This window comes from Danio aesculapii, chromosome 19, assembly GCF_903798145.1.
Source record: "Danio aesculapii chromosome 19, fDanAes4.1, whole genome shotgun sequence".
Taxonomy (NCBI): domain Eukaryota; kingdom Metazoa; phylum Chordata; class Actinopteri; order Cypriniformes; family Danionidae; genus Danio; species Danio aesculapii.
Window position 1 is genome coordinate 769,496 of NC_079453.1, and position 25,505 is coordinate 795,000.

The 25,505-nt window shown below is 37.6% G+C and overlaps 1 protein-coding gene across 3 annotated transcripts in view; it reads left to right on the forward strand.

The window, feature by feature from the left end:
• The first annotated feature begins 6,280 nt into the window (after nt 1-6,280).
• fhod3a (formin homology 2 domain containing 3a) overlaps nt 6,281-25,505 on the forward strand; it is a 71,514-nt gene continuing 52,289 nt past the window's right edge. For 2 of the 3 annotated variants that reach the window (XM_056479276.1, XM_056479278.1), the window contains exons 1-2: nt 6,282-6,631; nt 17,918-18,030. In XM_056479276.1, coding sequence (XP_056335251.1) covers nt 6,467-6,631; nt 17,918-18,030 — 278 coding nt within the window. In that variant the 5' untranslated portion in view covers nt 6,282-6,466. Of the gene's footprint in view, nt 6,632-17,917; nt 18,031-25,505 lie in introns of all 3 variants that reach the window. The other variant, XM_056479277.1, reaches the window with a different exon arrangement.

Consider the following 25,505-nt stretch of genomic DNA (forward strand, 5'->3'; position numbering starts at 1 on the left):
ACCTATATTTACACTATCTGTGTGAAAAAGTGAAAATGTGAATGTCAGTGTGTGCTTCAGTCTTCTGTCAGTCTATGTCGCTCCTGTCGCTCCTCATCTAAAACTCCACATCTATAATCCTCTTATGCTGACATCATCTTCAGCAGCTCAAACACTCTAATGGCTAATGGACAGATGGCTGCTTCTCACTCAGGGCTGCTGTTTATGCTAATGAGATGGAGAATAGTGGGCGGGGCTTTCCCCTACTGATGAGAATGTCAATCAAAGTGTTTCTGAAGACACTTTAGAATTAAATAATTAATATAAAAAAATAGAGTTAATTATTTTTATTATTAGAGGCTGGATATATTCACACTGTGTTTAAACTCCTTATTAAAGGGATTTTTTGCATGACAGGTTGCCTTTACAGTGCGTTAAGCTCTCTTGGCCACTGTTAAACAGCGACTGCACAACACTGCTGCCTGTATTCCGTTCATTATAGATCATGGAAAGATCTGTGAATTTGACATTTGATTTACATCGTGTCCTAACTAAACGTAAACACAACGGAAATATTCAAATTCTAGCTGTATTTATATTCAAACCTCTTAAACATTATTAATAGGCAACTGAATGACTGATGTTGTTGGTTTGCACTGAATCACAGTTCTGACTTTCATTTTCAGACCGTCTGCTAGTTATTTAATTTCAGAGATCTGAGGTGAACTGTCTGCTGCTGCTGCTTTCAGTATGGCTATGTCCAGCAGGCACACAATGTCATAAGACGTTAATATTAGGTTAGATTTAGGTCGTGAAGTCAGGTGACCAAAATTCAATGTCTAGCCAGCATCTGAAGACAATGTTATTCTGACGTCCAATAACGACGTGAAATGACGTTGATATTTGGTTGATTTTAGGTTGTGTTGGAAACTGACCAAAATCCAACGTAAAGCCAACATCTTAAACCAACATCATATTGACTTCAAATCCAGTCATTTATTCGTCAGGTATGACAACCAAAATCCAACGTCTGATAGACGTCATAGTGGTAACGTCCACAAAACATCAAGCTGTAACATCATTAAAAGTTGATATTTGGTTGTTTTTAGGTTATATTGGAAAGTAACGAAAATCCAACGTTGAGCCAACATCTTAAACCAGCGTCATATTGACGTCAAAAACTGGCATTTATTCGTCAGGCAATCAAAATAGCAAAATCCGCCCTGAATACGATAGTAACACTAACATCTGCTGGTGTTAGTAACCCTTGCACATCATTTGGATGTTGTTGTCATGTGAGTTTCTGGTAAAAACATCCACATCTGTGTATATTCTCGATAAAGCGACCGATGATGAGCCTCTCAAAGTGCAGATTTAAGCAGACAATCAGCATTGCCGTTATTTACTGCAGGTTTAATGACTAAATAAGTGCAGGTTTACAGGTCATATCTCACAGATACACCCTACAGCGTCATAAAGCCATGTACATTCCATACTGACAGGATCTGAAGTCCAACACACTCAGTAATACTGGATAAACGCCTCATCGAGCGTGAATGTTAGGCATTCTCAGGCTGAGATGTGAGGGAATTATTAATGTTATTTCAACAGCTCAGCAGCAGATTCAGAAACTGATTGACTGGCTTACATAAGGCCAGAGATGCTCAATCTGGTCAATCATTGCTGATTAGCAGATAAACTGTCTTCGTAATCAGTTTGCTAAGTAGGGGAGACGTCGTGTTGAAGTGGTCAAGAAATAAGTGAAGTTTGACGTACAGGGAGCCGCCGCTGCTGCTGCTGCTGCTGGTGGTTATATAAAACACTCAAGGGATTTATTTTATGATGATGATTCAATTATGATGATTTTCAATAGCTAGTGTATAACTGATTTGAAACCGGTTTATTATGTGGTCGTAAATCAGATCAAATTTTGATCATTTATACAGTTTAGAGTCAAACTCAAGTATTATTTCTTAATTATTATTATTATTTTATAGCTTTCTTTATTTTCTTCTTTATTTCTTTGTTTTTTTTTAACATTCAAATACAATGACTCTGATCTACAAACATTTACACAACAATTGACAATAAAAGATATACAAGCAATACATAAGAAAGTAAAATAATAATAGATAAAAACACTGTCAATAATAATATAAAAAACAGAAGAAATGCAGAAAAAAAAACCTAAATAAAATAAAATCAAGGCGACACGGTGGCGCAGTGGGTAGCACGATGGCCTCACAAACAAGAAGGTCGCTGGTTTGAGTCCCAGCTGGGTCATTTGGTGTTTCTGTGTGGAGTTAGCATGTTCTCCCTGTGTTGGTGTGGGTTTCCTCCAGGTGCTCCGGTTTCCCCCACAGTCCAAACACATGCGCTATAGGGGAATTGATCGACTAAATTAACCGTAGTGAATGAGTGTGTTTGGGTGTTTCCTAGTGTTGGGTTGCGGCTGGAAGGGCATCTGCTGTGTATAACATATTCTGGATAAGTTGGCGGTTCATTCTGCTGTGGAGATCCCTGATTAACAAAGGGCCAAAAAGAAAATAAATGAAAATACTGATCTTCAGTTTTAATCCAAGTCTGATCCTCTCGATTTAAATGTCCTGTAGAGTTTCTGTGTTTAATCTATGAAAGGTTGCCAGATTTGATAGTATTTGTCTTCCTCCTTTTTTGAGTTGAATCTGATTTTCTCCAGGCCCAAATCTTTCATTATTTCCCTCATTAGATGTAAATACTGTATGTAGGAGCAGCTTACTGTTTCCAGTTTAATAACATTAACCCCCATGCTAGTAGACTGACAAGTGGAACTATATTTTGTCCTGTACTGTTTTTAGCTATCTCAAAACCAGTAATGCCTAGATCTGCAATAAGGGGATCTGGATATATCAGCTTATGACATATTCTTGAGACTGTTCGAAAAATATTTTCCCAGTAAGATGATCATTTTGGGCATCTCCAAAACATATGAGCCAGTGATGCTGGCTCTAGTCCACATCGATCACATGCGGGGTCCACTTCTGGGTATATCTTTCTAAGTTTTTGCTTGGAACAGCGGTGTCCAAACTCAGTCCTGGAGGGCCGGTGTCCTGCAAAGTTTAGTTCCAAACCCAGTTCCAACACACCCGGGCTAGCTAATCAAGCTCTAGGCTTTCTAGAAACATCCATGCAGGTGTGTGAAGGCAAGTTAGAGCTAGAATCTGCAGGACACCGGCCCTCCTGGACAGAGATTGGACAGCACTGGCTTGGACCAATGTAAACGATGTGTTACTTTGAATTGTATATTGTATGAACAGCATATGCACATTCTTTCTTCTGTCAAAGGCAAAAACATACATATTTTTGTTTGTATCAGTGCTTTACAGATTGTTCTGCCTTTTATAACTGATGTAAAGGAGTTGACCAGAATGCAGACACACACACTAAATGTGTTTTAATAATAGAAATAACAAATAATACAGAAAATAGATGTTTAATGCTAATGTTTATTTATATTAGTAAAGTAAACACACACAAAGATGAAAATTATACTTAATATTAGATGATGATTGAAGCTGAATGTATGATTCAGGAGCCAGAGACAGTCAAAAATCTAATTTAAGTTCATATTTTCAAGCTAAGGTATCCCAAAATAAACATACAAACACTATTATAGGAGACAACTTTACATAATTAGTGTTATTATTCAACCCAAAATGTGTCCCCAATGATATGGAGCTTAAAACATGCCAAAACAGTGTGCATTTAAATTGTGTTATTTTGAATTATGGACAAAACTGAATACTATTTGCTATTAAAAATTGATTTGAAGTTCTTTTATATTAAGTTTAAGACTGAGTTTTCTTTAAGGCAGATTTTTATAAACGTATTTTCAAACTTTTGTCATATTTTAAACTCCATATAATAATGATTGAGCAGTCTGGATGAAGCTGTTGTGGATGTAAACACTGCAGGTGATCTTTACAGCATTATTACCCTGTTTACTTTTCCTGTTTGCTTCCTCTGCAGCTCATTAATGATAGTAAATGACTAATACAGCACTGATAAGAGCAGAGGGAGATTATTCACCTGTTCAGGTAATCTATAGCACACACACTTCTCTGAACTGATCACAAGACACATCAAAGACAGTTATGATCACTTTATTAATATATAAAAACTTTAATAATGACATTGTAGATTTATTAGAGAGAGAGAGTGTGCGTGTGCACGTGTGTGAGAGAGAGAATGTGTGTGTGTGTACCATGTGTTTGGGTTTTGTGTGTTCGTGCTCTTGTATGTGTGTGTGTTTCGTCTTCACATGTGGTGACTGATGATGTTCAGTCTCTGCTGCTCCCTGCTGTCTCAATCCCACAGTTCACCTCTTTAAATGTTGTTTTGAAGACATTAAAGCACATCAGAAGCATCTTCAGGTTATATAAGCTCATCTTCAGGTTTATTTAAGGTTATATATCTCAAAATCACAGTTTTTTTTCTATATATTTTAAAATATTTGTTTATATTTCATGTCTCAAGTTTTCATTTTTTACTATATAAATAATTATATGTACTATATTATATTTATATGACCCTGAATGGTATTTTTTCCCTCAATAACTAAAGTTTATACATTTAAATTTTAGTTATTATAATGGTTTTGGAGGTCTGAGAACATTTCAAATTAAAAAAAATATTGGCATTTATGACATTTCAGACCATTGGTTAGAGTATCAAATATTTGTTTTAGTGCTGGGCAAATATTCATGATGTGTGTGTGTGCATGCGTGCGTGCGTGCGTGCGTGCGTGTGTGTGTGTGTGTGTGTGTGTATTTTTTATGTATAAATACAAGTGCTCAGCATATATGAGTTCACCCCTCACACATCTCTCTTTTAAATTCATGTTTAGGAAGCTCTATAATATTATATTTGTGTATATACATTAGATTAGTCAGTACTGAAGCCAAATCTGGAGCTTATCTAACAAAATAACTTACGATAACGCTCCAAACACTAGTACAGCCAAATTTAGATGTTATAGAAAAATATTAAATACAAATTTAAAAAGAGGAAAAATCAAGAGAAACAAAACAATGTAAAAGTCTAGATGAAATTTTGTAGGTTGTGATTTATTTTGCTAAATTTTGCTTGAATTTAATTGTATTATCTGTGAATTTCTAAACATGTTTAGTGACTAAAATATTATTTTAATAAATATATCTCTTTAATAAATCTGTTTTGTTTAAATGCACCAAAATACACTGACTATATTCACTGAGAAATGGAGGAAAATATTCATTTTCAATATGGGGTGTACTCAATTATGCTGAGCACTGTATATAAATACACACATGCATATACCAAAATAAAATATTTGTTATTCTAACCAATGTTATTCTAATTATATATATATATTATACACACACTTATATTATGTCAAAACAAACTTTTATTTTGGATGCGATTGATCATGATTACTCTTAGCACTGATTTTAATTACTTTATATGTTGTTAATGAAAATTAAAATAGAATTAATTCATTCTTAAGGCTGGCTATATTTACACACTGTTAAACTTCTTATAAAAGTGATTTTTAATAGATAATAGATAATAATAGTTACCCTTTAAGACTGACATACTGATACTAATCAACAAAAATAGTTTGATTTCACTGGAACTGTAAAGTCTGCGTTAACCAGAAGTTCCTGAGACTTTTATTTCAGTATGCTGATTTACCTCCAGCTGAAACGGAATATTGAGTAGGGGGCGGGGCTTTCGTTTTGCGCATAGTTCTCTCATTGCAAACTAACAGTAAGAGGGGCGTGGCTTCGAATTTGTGGCTGTGGCGTCAAACTGACATCATCAGAGAAGGAGCCAATCCAAACACAGAAGCAGGCGCTCAGATTGAAGGTGAACAAAACAAACATTTTCAGTGGATTTACTCACACAGAATAGATGTTAAAGAATAACAATGTCAGCTAGTGTAATAAACGCTGTAAATTTTAATCTCAAACGGATTGTAAATATGAATGAAATATGGATGATCCGACGAGATGATTGACAGGGCTCGTAATTAGCGCTCCGTTAACGAAGTAGTAGGCTAGCTAAATCCTGAAGTCTGCATTCTCTCCTGTTACACAATCAGAAGTGTGTTCTTTATCTTCACATAACCTACTTTTAGGACGCAGTGTATAAGCAGACGTACTCAGTGGTATCTTCATTTTTCCTCCATATTTATGACCGCAGGTGCAGTGCCCTCTCTGCCCGCTGGAGACCGCTGTTTCCCACGCAGAGCTCCGGGCTTAAAGCGCTTAACCGGCGGGGGCTCCGTTTGTGTCCCGCACCGTCAGCCGCCCGTGAACCAGACGGACAGTCGCTTGTGTTTCCCCGTCTGTCAGACTCCCGTACGACACCGAAAGTCTCCGAAACCCCCCGCTCACCGTGTTTTTGTTGTTGTTACCGGGAGGAAGGACGCGCTTGGAAACGCCGGTGTCCCGTGAATGGATGCAGCATGTCTTCGTTCGTGTGCCGGGTTCAGTTTTTAGACGATACCGATCCGTTCAACAGCACTAATTTCCCCGAACCGACCAGACCTCCGGTTTACACATTCCGGGAAGATATACCGGTGATCAACCAGATCGCGGGAGTGCACCGGCTCCTCAAAGCTCCTCACAAGGTCAGAGCTCCACAAAACACTCACAATATTCATCTAAATTCAATTAAATCAAAATTAATTCAAGTTAATTTGTAAATTTGCGCTTTTCACAGTAGTTAATGTATACACTAAATAAATGATGTTCGCTGTTTGTTCAAACTACTTAATTAAAATGAGCTGAAACAACACAATTCTCGAGTTTTTTGGAACAACTTAATTGTTTTATGTTCAATTTACTTACATCTGTAAAAAACGAACCATTTAATTTCTTTATGTACACTTAATTTCTTTTATGCACATTTCATACACAATAGTAACTCAAAGTGCTTTAAACAAGATTAAAATAAGCTTAAAATGCTAGTATAAAACAGAAAAATAACAATAAAATGATTAAAATATATTTAAAATGTGTTAGAACAGGTTTTTAATGAATAAAAAGGAAAAGTAAGACATAATAGTGTGATCTGTCAGACAATAATGATCATTTTAAAGCAATTTATTATAAAAAATGATAATAATAATAGTAGATAAATACAGTGCTACGCATAGTAGAGTACACATCTTTTGTAAATAAATACTTTTATTAATTTAAGAGTGAATATTGACAATATATTCTGATGAATTTCAATTAATATTCATTAAAATAAGAGTTTGGTTATCGAAAGTCTTCAGGAATATAGAAAGGTAATACATTTACATTCAAATGAGGTGAAAAAAGACAAAATTCCATGTTAAATTATGTATATTTTATGGTTCTCTTGATTTTTACTAGTTATTAAAATTGTATTTAATATTATTGACTAAAATATTAATTGAGATGTATAGGCTGCTGATTTTTACTCTGTAATTTAAAGTTATTTTGTTAGATTAGTTCCAGATTTGGCTTTAGTTCTGACTAATGTTCTGTATATATACTCAAAGATATGTTATTTTATTCATCTGAAGCGTCCTAAAGAGAAGATTAATTTAATAGAGAGCGATCTGTAAGGGGTGAACTCGTTCATGCTGAGCACTGTCAATAAATAAATAAATATACCATCATTTATTTACTGTTTGTTCACCTAAAATCAGCTTTTTACTGAAAATAACATCAAACTTGAGGGCTGATTTATGCTTTTAGAGCATCTTTATATCTGTAAATGAACGTAATAACTGGTTTATGGAATGAAGTGAAGTGTGTGTGTGTGTGTGTGTGTGTTTGTGTGTGTGTGTGTGTCAGTGAAATGAGCTTGATTTGTGTGGTCAGTTTAAGGCTCGACAGGTGCGGCAGTGAAGCGATACTGGAGCTGAATTTAGAGACGCTCATTCATACATACACACACACACACACACATACTAACAAACGCAAACACACACAAGCACATACACACAAATTCACAAACACACTCACACATACTCGCACACAAACACATACACACACACACATTTATAAACATGATCATGTCTGTTTCTGTGTGTGTGTGTGTGTGTGTGTGTGTGTGTGAGCATGTGTGTGTATATGTGAGAGTGTGAGCGTTTTGTCTGTATGTGTGTGAGTGTGTGTGTGAGAGTGAGCATCTGTGTGTGTTTCTGTGTGTATGAGCGAGCATCTTTGTGTGTGTGTGTGTGTACATGTGTTTGTGTGTAAGTGAGCATGTGTGTGTGCATGAACAAACAGAATAAATGTCAGACACATGACATGATGTGCAGTGTGTGTATATGAAGGGTTAACCGACAGATTACTGGGTCTTAAAGGACATTTACTGCTTTACACAGTGGGATTACAGAGCACTTTACATCACTTTACACACACAAACACACACACTTGTACAGCTATCCTAATGGGGACCTCCAGCATTCTTCAGAATATCTTGTTTAGTGTTCAACAGAAGAAAGAAACTCATGAAGTGTATAAATCACGAGGACATTTTCATTTATTTGGTTTACCGTCCCTTTAAATAATGTGTTTTCTGAAGTTTCTGCACTCACTCGTGTCTTTTATCTCAGACTGAATGCAAGATTGCTTGTCGGTTTTCTAGATTACATTTACATGAATCAGAAGTCAGTTTGCATGTTTGTCAGTTCAGTAATTAACACTTTGCTGCTAGTAAAATGCATCATAATTCGAGAAGCCTTTAACAAGACAAAGAACAAACTCAGTCATAATAAGCAGTGGATTAAATTCAGTTTGTTTTAATCTCGTGAGCTTCACTAATTGTAATATTTTAGCCATCTAAACATACTTTTGCTGTCAAATAATTACTATTAATCCAAAATAAAAGTTTGCACTTACCTAAGGGTGTGTGTGTGTGTGTGCGCTGTGTATATTTATTATGTATATAAACACACACATACTTACAATACATAATTTATTTATTTATTTATTTATTTATTATAGGTAAACAAATATATAAATATGTGTGTGTGTGTGTCTTATACAAAATATAAATAAACAAATTTAATTAAACAAAATTATATAGTTAAATTAAATAAAAATTGTTTATAAACAAAATATAAACAAAATAAAAAAAATCTTTGTACATTTGTATATAAATAAACAAATAAATATATTCTTTCATTTATTCATTTTTCTTCGGCTTAGTCTCTTATTCATCAGGGGTCACCACAGCGGAATGAACCGCCAACTATTCCAGCATGTGTTTTACACAGCAGCTGCAACCCAGTACTGGAAAACACCCATACACACTCATTCACACACTACGGTTAATTTAGTTCATCAGTTCTCCTATAGCGCATGTGTTTGGACTGTGGGGGAAACAGGAGCACCCGGAGGAAACCCACGCCAACACAGGGAGAACATGCAAACTCCACACAGAAATGCCAACTGACCCAGGACTCGAACCAGCGACCTTCATGCTGAGACTTTAGTGCTAAGCGCTGAGCCACCGTGTCACCCCATATATATTTATACTTAATTAAAAAATGTATTGTAAATGGAATTAATTGTTCAACAGCACTACTTTAACCTGATTTTTCCTTCATACATTAACATTTCTAAGCTTCCTGAATAAAAGGATTTTAAAAAATAATAATTAATTGATTTAAATAATTAATAAACAAGTTAATTTCTGCTTGACTGACAAATGTCCGTCATATTAAGTTAGTTTGTTTACGTGATAGCTGTGTAATAGAGTTTTCTGCTCTCGGAGGCATGTGTTTGCGTCTGACTGTGTGTTTTTCTGTCAGTCTGTCATTTGAGTGAAAGTCATGGACAGTAATTGACCGTTTGGGTTGAATCTGTGAAGTAAAATAGAGGTCAGTTTTTGCTTCCAGAATGCCGCTGTGGGATGGAGTTTCCACACACACACACACACACACACACACACACACACACACACACACACACACGCACGCACGCACGCACGCACGCACACACAACACACACACTTCACTTCATTCCATAAACCAATAATATTACGGTAGAGCTATATTATTATTAGGTAGAGCTAAGTTGGGGTTAATTTAAGATTTAGTTAGAGCTAAGTTTGTGTTTGATAAGTTTGAGATGCATTTTGAGATACGTTTTAGTTTAGTTAGAGAAGTCAATGTTGCGTTAGAATTACGTTATGATTCAGTTAGAGATAAATTAGGGTTAAGTTAGTGTTATGTTAAGGTTAAGATGGAGTTAAGTTAAAGAAGTTTGGTTTAAGTTAGATAAATTAGGGTTAATTTAGTGTTGTTAAGGTTAAGATGGAGTTAAGTTAAAGAAGTTTGGTTTAAGTTAGATAAATGAGGGTAAAGTTAGTGTTATGTTAAGTTTAAGATGGAGTTAAGTTAAAGAAGTTTGGTTTAAGTTAGATAAATTAGGGTTAAGTTAGTGTTATTTTAAGGTTAAGATGGAGGTAAGTTAAAGAAGTTTGGTCTAAGTTAGATAAATTAGGGTTAAGTTAGTGTTATGTTAAGGTTAAGATGAAGTTAAGTTAAAGAAGTTTGGTTTAAGTTAGATAAATTAAGGTTAAGTTAGTGTTATTTTAAGGTTAAGATGGAGTTAAGTTAAAGAAGTTTGGTCTAAGTTAGATAAATTAGGGTTAAGTTAGTGTTATTTTAAGGTTAAGATGAAGTTAAGTTAAAGAAGTTTGGTTTAAGTTAGATAAATTAGGGTTAAGTTAGTGTTATTTTAAGGTTAAGATGGAGGTAAGTTAAAGAAGTTTGGTCTAAGTTAGATAAATTAGGGTTAAGTTAGTGTTATGTTAAGGTTAAGATGAAGTTAAGTTAAAGAAGTTTGGTTTAAGTTAGATAAATTAGGGTTAAGTTAGTGTTATGTTAAGGTTAAGATGGAGTTAAGTTAAAGAAGTTTGGTTTAAGTTAGATAAATTAGGGTTAAGTTAGTGTTATGTTAAGGTTAAGATGGAGTTAGGTTAAAGAAGTTTGGTTTAAGTTAGATAAATTAGGGTTAAGTTAGTGTTATGTTAAAGTTAAGATGGAGTTAAGTTAAAGAAGTTTGGTTTAAGTTAGATAAATTAGGGTTAAGTTAGTGTTACAGTATGTTAAGGTTAAGATGGAGTTAAGTTAAAGAAGTTTGGTTTAAGTTAGATAAATTAGGGTTAAGTTAGTGTTACAGTATGTTAAGGTTAAGATGGAGTTAAGTTAAAGAAGTTTGGTTTAAGTTAGATAAATTAGGGTTAAGTTAGTGTTATGTTAAAGTTAAGATGGAGTTAAGTTAAAGAAGTTTGGTTTAAGTTAGATAAATTAGGGTTAAGTTAGTGTTATGTTAAGGTTAAGATGGAGTTAAGTTAAAGAAGTTTGGTTTAAGTTAGATAAATTAGGGTTAATTTAGTGTTGTTAAGGTTAAGATGGAGTTAAGTTAAAGAAGTTTGGTTTAAGTTAGATAAATGAGGGTAAAGTTAGTGTTATGTTAAGTTTAAGATGGAGTTAAGTTAAAGAAGTTTGGTTTAAGTTAGATAAATTAGGGTTAAGTTAGTGTTATTTTAAGGTTAAGATGGAGGTAAGTTAAAGAAGTTTGGTCTAAGTTAGATAAATTAGGGTTAAGTTAGTGTTATGTTAAGGTTAAGATGAAGTTAAGTTAAAGAAGTTTGGTTTAAGTTAGATAAATTAAGGTTAAGTTAGTGTTATTTTAAGGTTAAGATGGAGTTAAGTTAAAGAAGTTTGGTCTAAGTTAGATAAATTAGGGTTAAGTTAGTGTTATTTTAAGGTTAAGATGAAGTTAAGTTAAAGAAGTTTGGTTTAAGTTAGATAAATTAGGGTTAAGTTAGTGTTATTTTAAGGTTAAGATGGAGGTAAGTTAAAGAAGTTTGGTCTAAGTTAGATAAATTAGGGTTAAGTTAGTGTTATGTTAAGGTTAAGATGAAGTTAAGTTAAAGAAGTTTGGTTTAAGTTAGATAAATTAGGGTTAAGTTAGTGTTATGTTAAGGTTAAGATGGAGTTAAGTTAAAGAAGTTTGGTTTAAGTTAGATAAATTAGGGTTAAGTTAGTGTTATGTTAAGGTTAAGATGGAGTTAGGTTAAAGAAGTTTGGTTTAAGTTAGATAAATTAGGGTTAAGTTAGTGTTATGTTAAAGTTAAGATGGAGTTAAGTTAAAGAAGTTTGGTTTAAGTTAGATAAATTAGGGTTAAGTTAGTGTTACAGTATGTTAAGGTTAAGATGGAGTTAAGTTAAAGAAGTTTGGTTTAAGTTAGATAAATTAGGGTTAAGTTAGTGTTACAGTATGTTAAGGTTAAGATGGAGTTAAGTTAAAGAAGTTTGGTTTAAGTTAGATAAATTAGGGTTAAGTTAGTGTTATGTTAAAGTTAAGATGGAGTTAAGTTAAAGAAGTTTGGTTTAAGTTAGATAAATTAGGGTTAAGTTAGTGTTATGTTAAGGTTAAGATGGAGTTAAGTTAAAGAAGTTTGGTTTAAGTTAGATAAATTAGGGTTAATTTAGAGATAAGTTAGGGTTCATTTTGGGTTAAGTTTGGGTTAGTAAGAGCTAAATTTCGGTTAAGTTGGAGATAAGTTTGAGGTAAGTTAGAGTTATTATTATGTTAAGTTAGGATTAAGTTAGAGTTGTGTTAGGGTCAAGTTGTGGTTGAGTTGGAGCTAAGTTAGAGATAAGTTAGGGTTAATATTGTGTTAAATTAGAGCGACGCAGTGGCGCAGTAGGTAGTGCTGTCGCCTCACAGCAAGAAGGTCGCTGGTTCAAGCCTCGGCTGGGTCAGTTGGCATTTCTGTGTGGAGTTTGCATGTTCTCGCTGTGTTCGCGTGGGTTTCCTCTGGGTGCTCCGGTTTCCCCCCACAGTCCAAACACATGCGGTACAGGTGAATTGGGTAGGATAAATTGTCTGTAGTGAATGAGTGTGTATGGATGTTTCCCAGTGATGGGTTGCAGCTGGAAGGTCATCCACTGCGTAAAACATGTGCTGGATAAGTTGGCGGTTCATTCCACTGTGGCGACCCCAGATTTATAAAGGGACTAAGCCGAAAAGAAAATGAATGAATGAATGAATTATGTTAAGTTAGAGATAAGTTAGGATTAAGTCAGAGTTGTGTTTAGGTCACGTGGTTACGTTGGAGCTAAGTTAGAGATATGTTTAGGGTTAATACTGTGTTAAGTTAGAGATAAGTTAGGGTGAAATTAGAGTAACAGTACATTAGGGTTAAATTATAGTTAGGTTAGAGATAATTTTAGGTTAAGTAAGAGTTATGTTATAGTTAAGTTGGATTTAAGTTACAGATATGTTTGGGTTAACATTGAGATATAATATAGAGATAGGTTAGGTTTAAGTTAGAGTTACTGTATATTAGGGTTAAGTTAGAGTTCAAGTTAATAAATAAGGTTTAAGATAGAGATAAGTTGAGGTTAAATTAGAGATAATCTAGGGTTAAGTTATAGTTATGTTATGGTTAAGATGGAGTTAAGTGACAGATAAGTTAGGGTTAATAGCGAGATAGGTTAGGGTTAAGTTAGAGTTACTGTACATTAGTTTAAAGTTAAAGTTTAAGTTAATATATTAAGTTAGAGATAAGTTCAGGTTAAGTTAAGTTATTGTACATTAGGGTCTAGTTAGAGTTAGGTTGGAGATAATTTAGGGTAAGATGGAGATAAGTTCAGGTTCAGTTAGAGATAAGCTAAGGTTGAGTTAGAATTAAGGTAAAGGTAAGTTGGAGTTAAGTTAATGATATGTTAGTGTTAAGTTAGAGCTCAGTTGGACAGTCAGAGTTCAGGCTTCACTAACCACCACTTACACGGTGGATGAGATTCAGATCTATTTATAACTCTGTAGACTGAGAGACAGACAGTCAATGCAGGAGATCTTTCAGTTCAGCTTGAGCTCTTTTTATATATTATTGCAGGATTGAACATCAGTGACTCCTAAAGCAGCAGCATTATCTCACTCTACATGGATATCATATCTCTAAAACAGGCCACTGTATCTGTAACTACACTACTGCACTGATATTCACTGATAAATGCGACATCATACACATGACACACTGAAACAGAATAAGCACAGCGTGTGTGTGTGTTTGTGCATGTGTGTGTGTTGTCGTCAGCGATTGGTTGATTAACCTCTGGTCTGACTCATCAATGTGCTGATTTGGGATCAGTCAGATGTTGTTCTCTGATGTGTCGTCTACTGTAGATCCTCAGTGTTCAATCTCTGTTTATGTTGACTAGACCTGTCATGATCAATAATTCTTCTTCAATATTTTGTCACAAAAAATATCACAATCATTTTATGCCACAGTATAATTATTATAAAACAGATTAATAGTGTAAATTAGCCCAAATAAAACAACTTGTTTAATTATTCTAAAATAGGAGTCGACACTGTAAATGTGAGGCATAATTGACTGTAAACAGAAGCATGCAGATTTCAGATCGCTGTTCTTCAGCAGGTGTGTGTGTGTGTGTGTGTGTGTCCAGTCTCATGACACATTCTTGGATGCGGTGAGTTTTCTGGCTGGATCGTGGTCTTAAATCAGAGCTGAAGTCTTGAGCTGGAGCGCGAGTGTTTGATTAGGGTTTGGAGGAGCTCAGACTCGATGGAGCTGCAGGTGTTTCGACCTCACACAAGCCAAACGACAGAAAATCTAGAGAAAATCTACACATGCACCATCTTAGTACCTTCTTTATGTAGGGATAAAGTAGATGCAGGAGGTTGTTATCTCAGAATAAAGCCTGTTTATTGGCAGCTCAATGTGAATGCAGCACTGTTGTAGAAGACTGAAGGGTTTATTCTGAGAAAACAACCATCTTGGATGTACTTTATCCTGATTATTACATGAATACTGGTTACAAAATATAAAAACTAGACACAAAACAATGTTCTGAGAGCTGAATAGTTTATAAATTCTTTAATTAAACACAAAGCTGAGAGAAACAGCTGATGGAGTATACACTAACCTGCGCATTATTCAGACACTAGGTGGCGCCAAACAGTCAAATAGCGTGGCGTATCAGATCAGCAGATACATATGAATGATGGATGCAAAGGATGCAAATATATGGATGTGAACATATTTACTGTGTGTGCATGTGTGTGTTCGCATGTGTATTTGAGTGTGGTTGTGTGTATGTTTGTGTTTGTGTGTGCTTTTGAGTGTGTGTGTGTGTGTGTGTGTGTGTGTGTGTGTGTGTGTGTATGTGTGTACATTTTGTGTTTTGAGTATGTGTATCTATGTATTTGTGTGTATGTGTGCCCTTGTTAGTGTGTTGCTGTTTGTGTGTGTGTGTGTGTGTGTGTGTGTGTGTGTGTGTGTGTGTGTGTGTGTGTGTGCGCGTGTGCGTGTGTGTGTGTGCGTTCACGTTTGTTTTTGAGTGTGTATTTGTGTGAGTGCATTTGTGTGTACTTTTATGTGTGCGTGTGTGTGTGTTTTTATTTGTGTATGTGTGTGTGTGTGTGTGTGTGTGTGTGTTGTGCTTTAATTTATATGCACACCTGTGTTTGTCATGAGTGTTTTGTGTTGCAGCTGCTCATCACACTCTTTGGTCATGCATACTAACATTTTCACACGTGAAACCTTCAGCACGTGTGTGAGTGTGTGTGTGTGTGTGTGTGTGTGTGTGCTGCAGGTCAGTGTGTGTTCCAGCAGGTCGAATCTGCTGTCTAATTGTTAATCAAAGCTACAGATCCATAAGTGAAGCTCACACTGGTGTTTTCTGTCCCGGGAGCGCAGTGCAGGAAACTGAAAGCACATGTGTGTGTGTGTGTGTGTGTGTGTGTGTGTGTGTGTGTGTGTGTGTGTGTGTGTGTGTGTGTGTGTGTGTGTGTGTGTGTTTCTGTGCTTTACGACTGATGGTAATCACATTTACTGTGCTGTAATGTCTGAAACAGAGAAACGCTGATGCTCTAATGCAACATGTCTGTTTTATGGCTGATTCTGCAAACATTGCCTGTGTTTCAGTGCTGCAAACTATGAAAGAGTGACTGATATACACTCAGCGGCCACTTTATTAGGTACACCTCACTAGTACCAGGTTGGACCCCTTTTGCCTTCAGAACTGCCTTAATCCTCCGTGTCAGAGATTCAACAAGCTACTGGAAATATTCCTCAGAGATTTTGCTCCATACTGACATGATAGCATCACACAGTTGCTGCAGATTTGTCAGCTGCACATCCATGATGCCAATCTCCCGTTCCACCACATCCCAAAGGTGCTCTATTGGATTGAGCTCTGGTGACTGTGGAGGCCATTTGAGTACAGTGAACTCATTGTCATGTTCAAGAAACCAGTCTGAGATGATTCACGCTTTATGACATGGTGCGTTATCCTGCTGGAAGTAGCCATCAGAAGATGGAGACACTGTGCTCATAAAGGGATGGACATGGTCAGAACAATACTCAGGTAGGCTGTGGTGTTGACACCATGCTCAATTGGTACTAATGGACCCAAAGAAAATCTCCCCCACACCATTACACCACCAGCAGCCTGAACCGCTGATACAAGGCAGGATGGATCCATGCTTTCATGTTGTTGAGGCCAAATTGTGAGCCGAGCATCTGAATGTGTCAGCAGAAATGGAGACTCATCAGACCAGGCAACGTTTCTCCAATCTTCTATTGTCCAGTTTTGGTGAGCCTGTGTGAATTGTAGCCTCAGTTTCCTGTTCTTAGCTGACAGGAGCGGCACCCGGTGTGGTCTTCTGCTGCTGTAGCCCATCCGCCTCAAGGTTGGACGTGTTGTGTGTTCAGACATGCTCTTCTGCAGACCTCGGTTGTAAGCGTGCTTATTTGAGTTACTGTTGCCTTTCTATCTGCTGGAACCAGTCTGGCCATTCTCCTCTGACCTCTGGCATCAACAAGGCATTTGCACCCACAGAACTGCCGCTCACTGGATATTTCCTCTATGTCAGACCATTCTCTGTGAACCCTAGAGATGGTTGTAGATCAGCAGTTTCTGAAATACTCAGAGCAGCTCGTCTGGCAGCAACAACCATGCCACGTTCAGCGTCACTTAAATCCCCTTTCTTCCCCATTCTGATGCTCAGTTTGACCTGCAGCAGATCGTCTTGACCATGTCAGTGAGTTGCTGCCATGTGATTGGCTGATTAGAGCAGTTGTACAGTTGTACCTAATAAAGTGGCCAGTGAGGGTATACAGTACATATACCTACATACATGCAGCAGCTACGGAAAGTATTTAGACCCCCTTAAATTTTTCACTCATTGTTATATTGCAGCCATTCATTTTCTTCCTCATTAATGAACACACAGCACCTCATATTGACAAAAAAAAAACCACAGTATTATTGACATTTTTGCAGATTCATGAAAAAACAATAACTGAAATATCACATGGTCATAAGTATTCAGACTCTTTGCTCAGTATTCAGCAGAAGCCCCCTTTAGATCTGATACAGCCGTGAGTCTTTGTGGGAAAGATGCAACAGGTTTTTCACACTTGGATTTGGGCATCCTCTGCCATTCCTCCTTGCAGATCCTCTCCAGGTCTGTCACGCTGGATGGTAAATGTTGGTGGACAGCCATTTTTAGGTCTCTCCAGAGATGCTCAATTGGGTTTAAGTCAGGGCTCTGGCTGGGCCATTTAAGAACAGTCACAGAGTGAATTTAATTTAAATACAAAACTACCCTGTAAAATATATGCGTTTTCAGTATTTTGTGATTCATGTTTTTATTATCCCCCATTTATTTATATTTTGAATTGCATTATGGGATCTTGATCTTTCTTCCAACAACTTTTAACCTTGAAAAGTGTAAAAAAAAAGGTGACTTTTATGAACATGTGTAATAGTTTACAGTGCTATATTGTCTGGGTTTGAAATAAGCGTATTTTAAAACAAACTAAATCTAATAGAAATATGTGTGTGTGTGTGTGTGTGTGTGTGCGTGTGTGTGTGTGTGTGCAGCTTGATGACTGTGCCCTCCAGCTCTCTCACAATGGGGTTTATCTGGATCTGGAGTCCACACTGGATGAGCAGAGAGACGAACTGGAGGGATTCCAGCAGGACGACTCCGCAGGGTCAGTCACTCGCACACTACATACTCACGGCACACTCACTGTACTCTCAATTCACTCTCACTGCACACTCAGTGTACACTTAGTACACACTGCACTCTCACTACATACTCATTACACGCTGTACACTTACGGCATATTCACTGTCCACTCAGTACACACTTACGGCACAATCACTGTTCTCTCAATTCACACTCACTACACACTCACTGCATACTCACAATACACTGCATAATCAGTATATAATCACTACACACTAACTGCATACTCACTATACACTGCACACTCAATACATAATTATAATACATACACACTGCATACTCACTACATACTCACTGCACACTCACTGAATACTTACTGCATACTCACTACATAATGCAGTCACTGCATACTCACTACAAACTCACTGCATACTCACTACACACTCACTGCATACTCACTACACACTCAACACATACTCACTACACACTCAATGCATACTCACTACACACTCACTACACACTGTACTCTCACGGCACACTCACTGTACTCTGGCTACACTGAATACTCACTGCATACTCACAATACACTGCATAATCAGTATATAATCACTGCACAGTAACTGCATATTCACTATGCACTGCACACTCAAAGCATACTCACTGCACACTCACTGCATACTCGCTATACACTGCACACTCAATACACAAGTCATAATACATAAACACTTACTGCATAATCACCACATACTCACTACACACTCACTGAATACTTACTGCATACTCACTACATAATGCAGTCCCTGCACACTCACTACAAACTCACTGCATACTCACTGCACACTCATTGCATACTCACTACACACTCATTGCATACTCACTACACACTCACTGCATACTCACTGCACACTCAACACATACTCACTACACACTCAATGCATACTCACTACACACTCACTGCATACTCACTGCACACTCATTGCATACTCACTACACACTCAACACATACTCACTACACACTCAATGCATACTCACTACACACTCACTACACACTGTACTCTCACGGCACACTCACTGTACTCTGACTACACTGAATACTCACTGCATACTCACAATACACTGCATAATCAGTATATAATCACTGCACAGTAACTGCATATTCACTATGCACTGCACACTCAAAGCATACTCACTGCACACTCACTGCATACTCGCTATACACTGCACACTCAATACACAAGTCATAATACATAAACACTTACTGCATAATCACCACATACTCACTACACACTCACTGAATACTTACTGCATACTCACTACATAATGCAGTCCCTGCATACTCACTAAAACTCACTGCATACTCACTGCACACTCAATACACACTGTACACTCACGGCACACTCACTGTACTCTGAATACACTGCATACTCACTGCATACTCACAATACACTGCATAGTCAGTATATAATCACTGCACAGTAACTGCATACTCACTATACACCGCACACTCAAAGCATACTCACTACACACTCAAAGCATACTCACTACACACTCACTGCATAGTCACTGTACTCTCAATACACACTTACTGCATACCCACTATACACTGCATACTCACTACATACTCACTACACACTCACTGCATAGTCACTGTACTCTCAATACACACTTACTGCATACCCACTATACACTGCATACTCACTACATACTCACTACACACTCACTGCATACTCACAATACACTGCATAATCAGTATATAATCACTGCACAGTGACTGCATACTCACTATGCACTGCACACTCAAAGCATACTCACTACACACTCAATACACACTGTACACTCACGACACACTCACTGTACTCTGAATACACTGCATACTCACTGCATACTCACTGCATACTCACAATACACTGCATAATCAGTATATAATCACTGCACAGTAACTGCATACTCACTATACACCGCACACTCAAAGCATACTCACTACACACTCAAAGCATACTCACTACACACTCACTGCATAGTCACTGTACTCTCAATACACACTTACTGCATACCCACTATACACTGCATACTCACTACATACTCACTACACACTCACTGCATAGTCACTGTACTCTCAATACACACTTACTGCATACCCACTATACACTGCATACTCACTACATACTCACTACACACTCACTGCATACTCACAATACACTGCATAATCAGTATATAATCACTGCACAGTGACTGCATACTCACTATGCACTGCACACTCAAAGCATACTCACTACACACTCAATACACACTGTACACTCACGACACACTCACTGTACTCTGAATACACTGCATACTCACTGCATACTCACTGCATACTCACAATACACTGCATAATCAGTATATAATCACTGCACAGTAACTGCATACTCACTATACACCGCACACTCAAAGCATACTCACTACACACTCAAAGCATACTCACTACACACTCACTGCATAGTCACTGTACTCTCAATACACACTTACTGCATACCCACTATACACTGCATACTCACTACATACTCACTACACACTCACTGCATAGTCACTGTACTCTCAATACACACTTACTGCATACCCACTATACACTGCATACTCACTACATACTCACTACACACTCACTGCATACTCACAATACACTGCATAATCAGTATATAATCACTGCACAGTGACTGCATACTCACTATGCACTGCACACTCAAAGCATACTCACTACACACTCAATACACACTGTACACTCACGACACACTCACTGTACTCTGAATACACTGCATACTCACTGCATACTCACTGCATACTCACAATACACTGCATAATCAGTATATAATCACTGCACAGTGACTGCATATTCACTATGCACTGCACACTCAAAGCATACTCACTACACACTCAATACACACTGTACACTCACGGCACACTCACTGTACTCTCAATACACTGCATACTCACTGCACAATTACTACACATTCACTGCAAACTCACTACACACTGCAAACTCACTACACGCTCACTAAATGCTCACTGCATACTCACTGCACATTCACTGCACATTCACTGCACACTCACTGCATACTGACTGCATACTCACCAGATACATACACACACACACACACACACACACACATATATAGGCTACAATGCAGACTTATTATGGCATACGGAACACTCACTGTAAACTCAGTGCTCAGTGCATACTTCACCTTCACTGTACAATGCACACTTGTTATTCTGTTAGATTGTGTCTCCCCACAGCTTCTTGATGTATGTCACAGTATGTATGTTTTTGTGTGTGTTTGCTTGCACACAAATCACCTAAACAGATTTCCTGAGAGAGAGAGTGAGAGAGAGAGAGAGAGAGGGAGAGAGAGCGAGAGCTGTATGCAGTATTCTAAGTGCACTCAGTGTGATTTATTGTCTCTCCATGTGGAAAAGCTGACTCGCAGCACAGACTCACTGCACCTGCAGAGATAGCAGCGATACAGTATCACACAGCTCAGCTCATAGCCAAACACACATTTGATGTTGCTTTTAATATATTATAGACTATAAAAAGAGAAAGAAGGTGCTCGTTAGGGCATACAGTACAGTACTCCACTGGTCAAATGTTTGGTGTAATGAAGATCTTTTAATGTCTTGGGCTTACAGGATACAATACTGTAATATTGCTAAATATTGTTTTAATTTGAAGTAGTTGTTTACATGCGAATATATAGTAAATTGTCATTTATTTTTGTGACATAACACTGAATTTTCTGCACCATTACTACATTACATTATCAATTTAATTCTGATTAATTCTGTTCAAGAACTTTATTTGGCAAATGTAAGGTTTTCTTTATAAATATATAGTAAAAATTAATAGAATAAAATAACTTGAAGTAATAAAAATAAAATAAAACATTGTATGGACTCTAGGGTTGGGCGATGTCGACCAATTTGGCATCGTACGAGGTCTAATGTGAAACATCGCGATGGACGATGGCATCGTCATCATGTGAAGAGCGAGGAGGGATCCGGGGGTAAGAAGGGTGCGTGACTTAAGCTACGGTCACACTGGGCTTTGTGTGTGCGAAATTCTGTCGTACTGCGCTGCGAAAAGGGGCGGGATTAAACAAGCTTATTAGATATTTAAAAAAGGGAGCGATCGCGCCATGTTTTAAATTTCTGTCCAGAGAGGTCCTGTTTTGATCCTCGATTGGTCTCACGCAGTCAAGTGATGCGATTTCGCAGGTCAGAGTTCACCAAGCTTGAACTTTGCACCGCAGCGACATGCGAAACTTGGCGCATGACCTTGCGTTTCCGGTCTGACGTATTCGCGTGCGTATGAATGGAAGTCTATGGGAGCAAAAAGCCCAGTGTGACCGCAGCTTTATTTGAGGACCGGGAGGGAGGCACGCGGTTTTCGGGAGATTATCACTCGTTTGCGGCCATTATGAGTCCTGCAAATGCATAGACACTCCCGGATTCAGACTCCCAGACTTAGGATGTCTGAATATCACATTTAACAACTGCAGTGAGACGCGATCCAGCGGTACAACCTTGATAAAGAAGTGCACTGCTCGCTGTCTCTGGAGCTCAGAGGAGTGTGTGGCTGTGTGTGTGTGGCTCTGCAGTGAGCGCCACTTGTGTCTGTGTGTGTGTGTGGTCATGTGATGTGCGTTTTCAGGGGACGGAGGGCTGTTGTGGATCATTCGATTTTCGTTGTAAAATGCCATTTTAACACTAAGACGGATAAGTGCAAACGGGGCCTGAGTGTGTATTTTTCGCGATCGGGTTTGCGACGGGGGCGGGGCGGAGCATCGGCGATGCCGGCTCAGCATTGTGTTGTCTATTGGCCATTGGCGATGGATGATGGCATCGTCTATCGGCCCAACCCTAATGGACTCTAAAGATGGAACTGTATAAACAATGTCAATAAAGTAAAGGCAGAAAGGTTTAAATTGTATTTACTGTATTATTTCATTGCTAAAAAAATTAATTATAATAATAATATAAATGAATAACAGATGTAAAATGGTCATTTTATATTTAAAGCTCATCACTGACGTTATTGGATCTCTTTAAGTTAGATATTTTCCTCATCAGTGGCGTCACAGTGGCGCAATCGCCTCATAGAAAGAAGGTCGCTGATTCAAGCCACGGCTGGGTCAGTTGGGATTTCTGTGTGGAGTTTGCATGTTCTCCCTGTGTTTGCGTGGGTTTTCCTTCGGGTGCTCCGGTTTCCCCCACAGTCCAAACACATGCACTTTAGGTGAAGTGGGTAAGCTAAATTGACCGTAGTGTATGTGTGCGAATGAGTGTGTATGGATGTTTCCCAGTGATGGGTTGCAGCTGGAAGTGCATCCGCTGCGTAAAACATTTGCTGGATAAGTTGGCGGTTCATTCCACTGTGGCTTATTAAACCCGGATTATTAAAGTGACTAAGCCGAATAGAAAATGAATGAATGAATTTTCCTCATCAGTGTTGTTGATGTGGTGCTGATATGTAAACGTATGCAGTCATAAACTGAATATTCATGAGCTGACGGTTATGATGTCATCGTGTCACTGGATGTTCTGGGTCAACATCAGATCTGTGTTGGTGGATTTATGGGTCGCTTGTGATCCGTGAGTTATTTTCCATAAGTCACCGGGTTAAATGTGTTATAATGAGTCAGAGGCTGTGTGCATGTGTGTGTGTGTGTGCGTGTGTGTGTGTGTGTGTGTGCGTGTGTGCGCGTGTGTGTGTGTGTATGTCATTGTGTCACATTATTAATAGTAAAATGAGCGTTTTTAGGGTAAATGACATTATATTATAAATTATTACATTAAAGACTCGAGCAGTTTTGTTTTTAATTAATTTAGTTAAATTGTATGCTAAATGTTGATGTTTTGAAATGATTGTGGGTTTTAGTTGTTTAATTGTTCAACTCATTTGTAATTTAATAATTTTTATTTAATTATTTTAATACTGCTATTATTTATAAGTATTTTGAATGATTATTATGAAGTTTTTTTTTGTACTATGTTTATTTTAAATAATTAAAGTGTTAAGTGTGTGTGTGTGTGTGTGTGTGTGTGTGCGTGTGTGTGTCTGGTGATTGAGTTCTCCGCATGTTTGGAGAGTCTCTGTCGCTCTGTTGCGTTTGTGTTTGGAAACTGTCAGTCGCTCAAGCTGTGAATGACAGCAGTGTGTGTGTGCGTGTGTGTGTGTGTGTGTGTGTGTGATGCTCCCGTCTTTGTTTGCTCTTCGTGTGTGTTCTGATGTCTGTCTGACAGATGATTGACATGTGAACGTCCCATTACACAGACCTTCTTGTCTTGTGTGTGTAAGTGTGTGTGTGTGTGCACTTGTTTTTTATATCTAAGGGGGGAATTAGGTGTGTGTGTGTGTGTGTGTGTGTTTGAGAGAGAATGTATGGATTTATATGTGTGGGCGAATGTGTATACTACGTGTGTGTGTGTGTGTGTGTGCATGCGCTGGTTATCAGTGTGCAGACACTGTCCATGCATTTGAGTGTGTGTTTATTATTGTTATTATTAAGAGGTCAAAGGTCAGCGATGGAGTGAGTCTTTACAGATGGAGATCCACCACTGATAAACACACACAGACACACACACACAGACACATAAACACATACGCACACACATTCTTGTAAACACTGCTTTAATAACTCTAGATAGTGTCCTCCATACTGTAAGAGCTCTGTGCTGGCCAAAGAGGCAAATATATTATAATTCATTCATTTTCCTTCGGCTTAGTCCCTTTATTCATCAGTGGTCACCACAGCGGAATGAACCGCCAACTATTCCAGCATATACACACACACACACACACATACACTACAGCCAATTTAGTTGATCAATTCCCCTATAGCACATGTGTTTGGACTGTGGGGGAAACCGGAGCACCCAGAGGAAACCCACACTAACATGAGGAGAACATGCAAACTCCACACAGATTACAGTGATTTCTGGAGGATCGTGTGACTCTGAGGACCAGAGTAATGATGCTGGAAACACAGCTCTGAGTCACAGAAATAAATCACATCACACCATATATTTACAAAGAAATCAGCTGTTTTATAGTGTTATAATATTCCACAGGGGCTCAGTGGTTTGCACTGTGGCCTCACAGCAAGAAGGTCGCTGGTTCGAGCCTCGGCTGGGTCAGTTGGTGTTTCTGTGTGGAGTTTGCATGTTCTCCAGGTGCTCCGGTTTTCCTGTTTTCTTAATATAAGGAAATATTACAATAGTAATAAAATAATAATGTGATTCTTTGTCATGTAATGAAATTAAATGTTATTACAAAATTGAGAAAAAATGATTATATTTTACATTTTAGATGTGATTTTAATGAAATACTGTAGTTTTTTTTTTTTTTTATCATGTATTTAAACTTTTTAGCAACATAAATGTGCCGTGTATTTGTTCTCCACATCAGTTATCTTTGTTTTATGCTGATCTTGTCGTAAAGATTTCATATTTAAGTAAAAC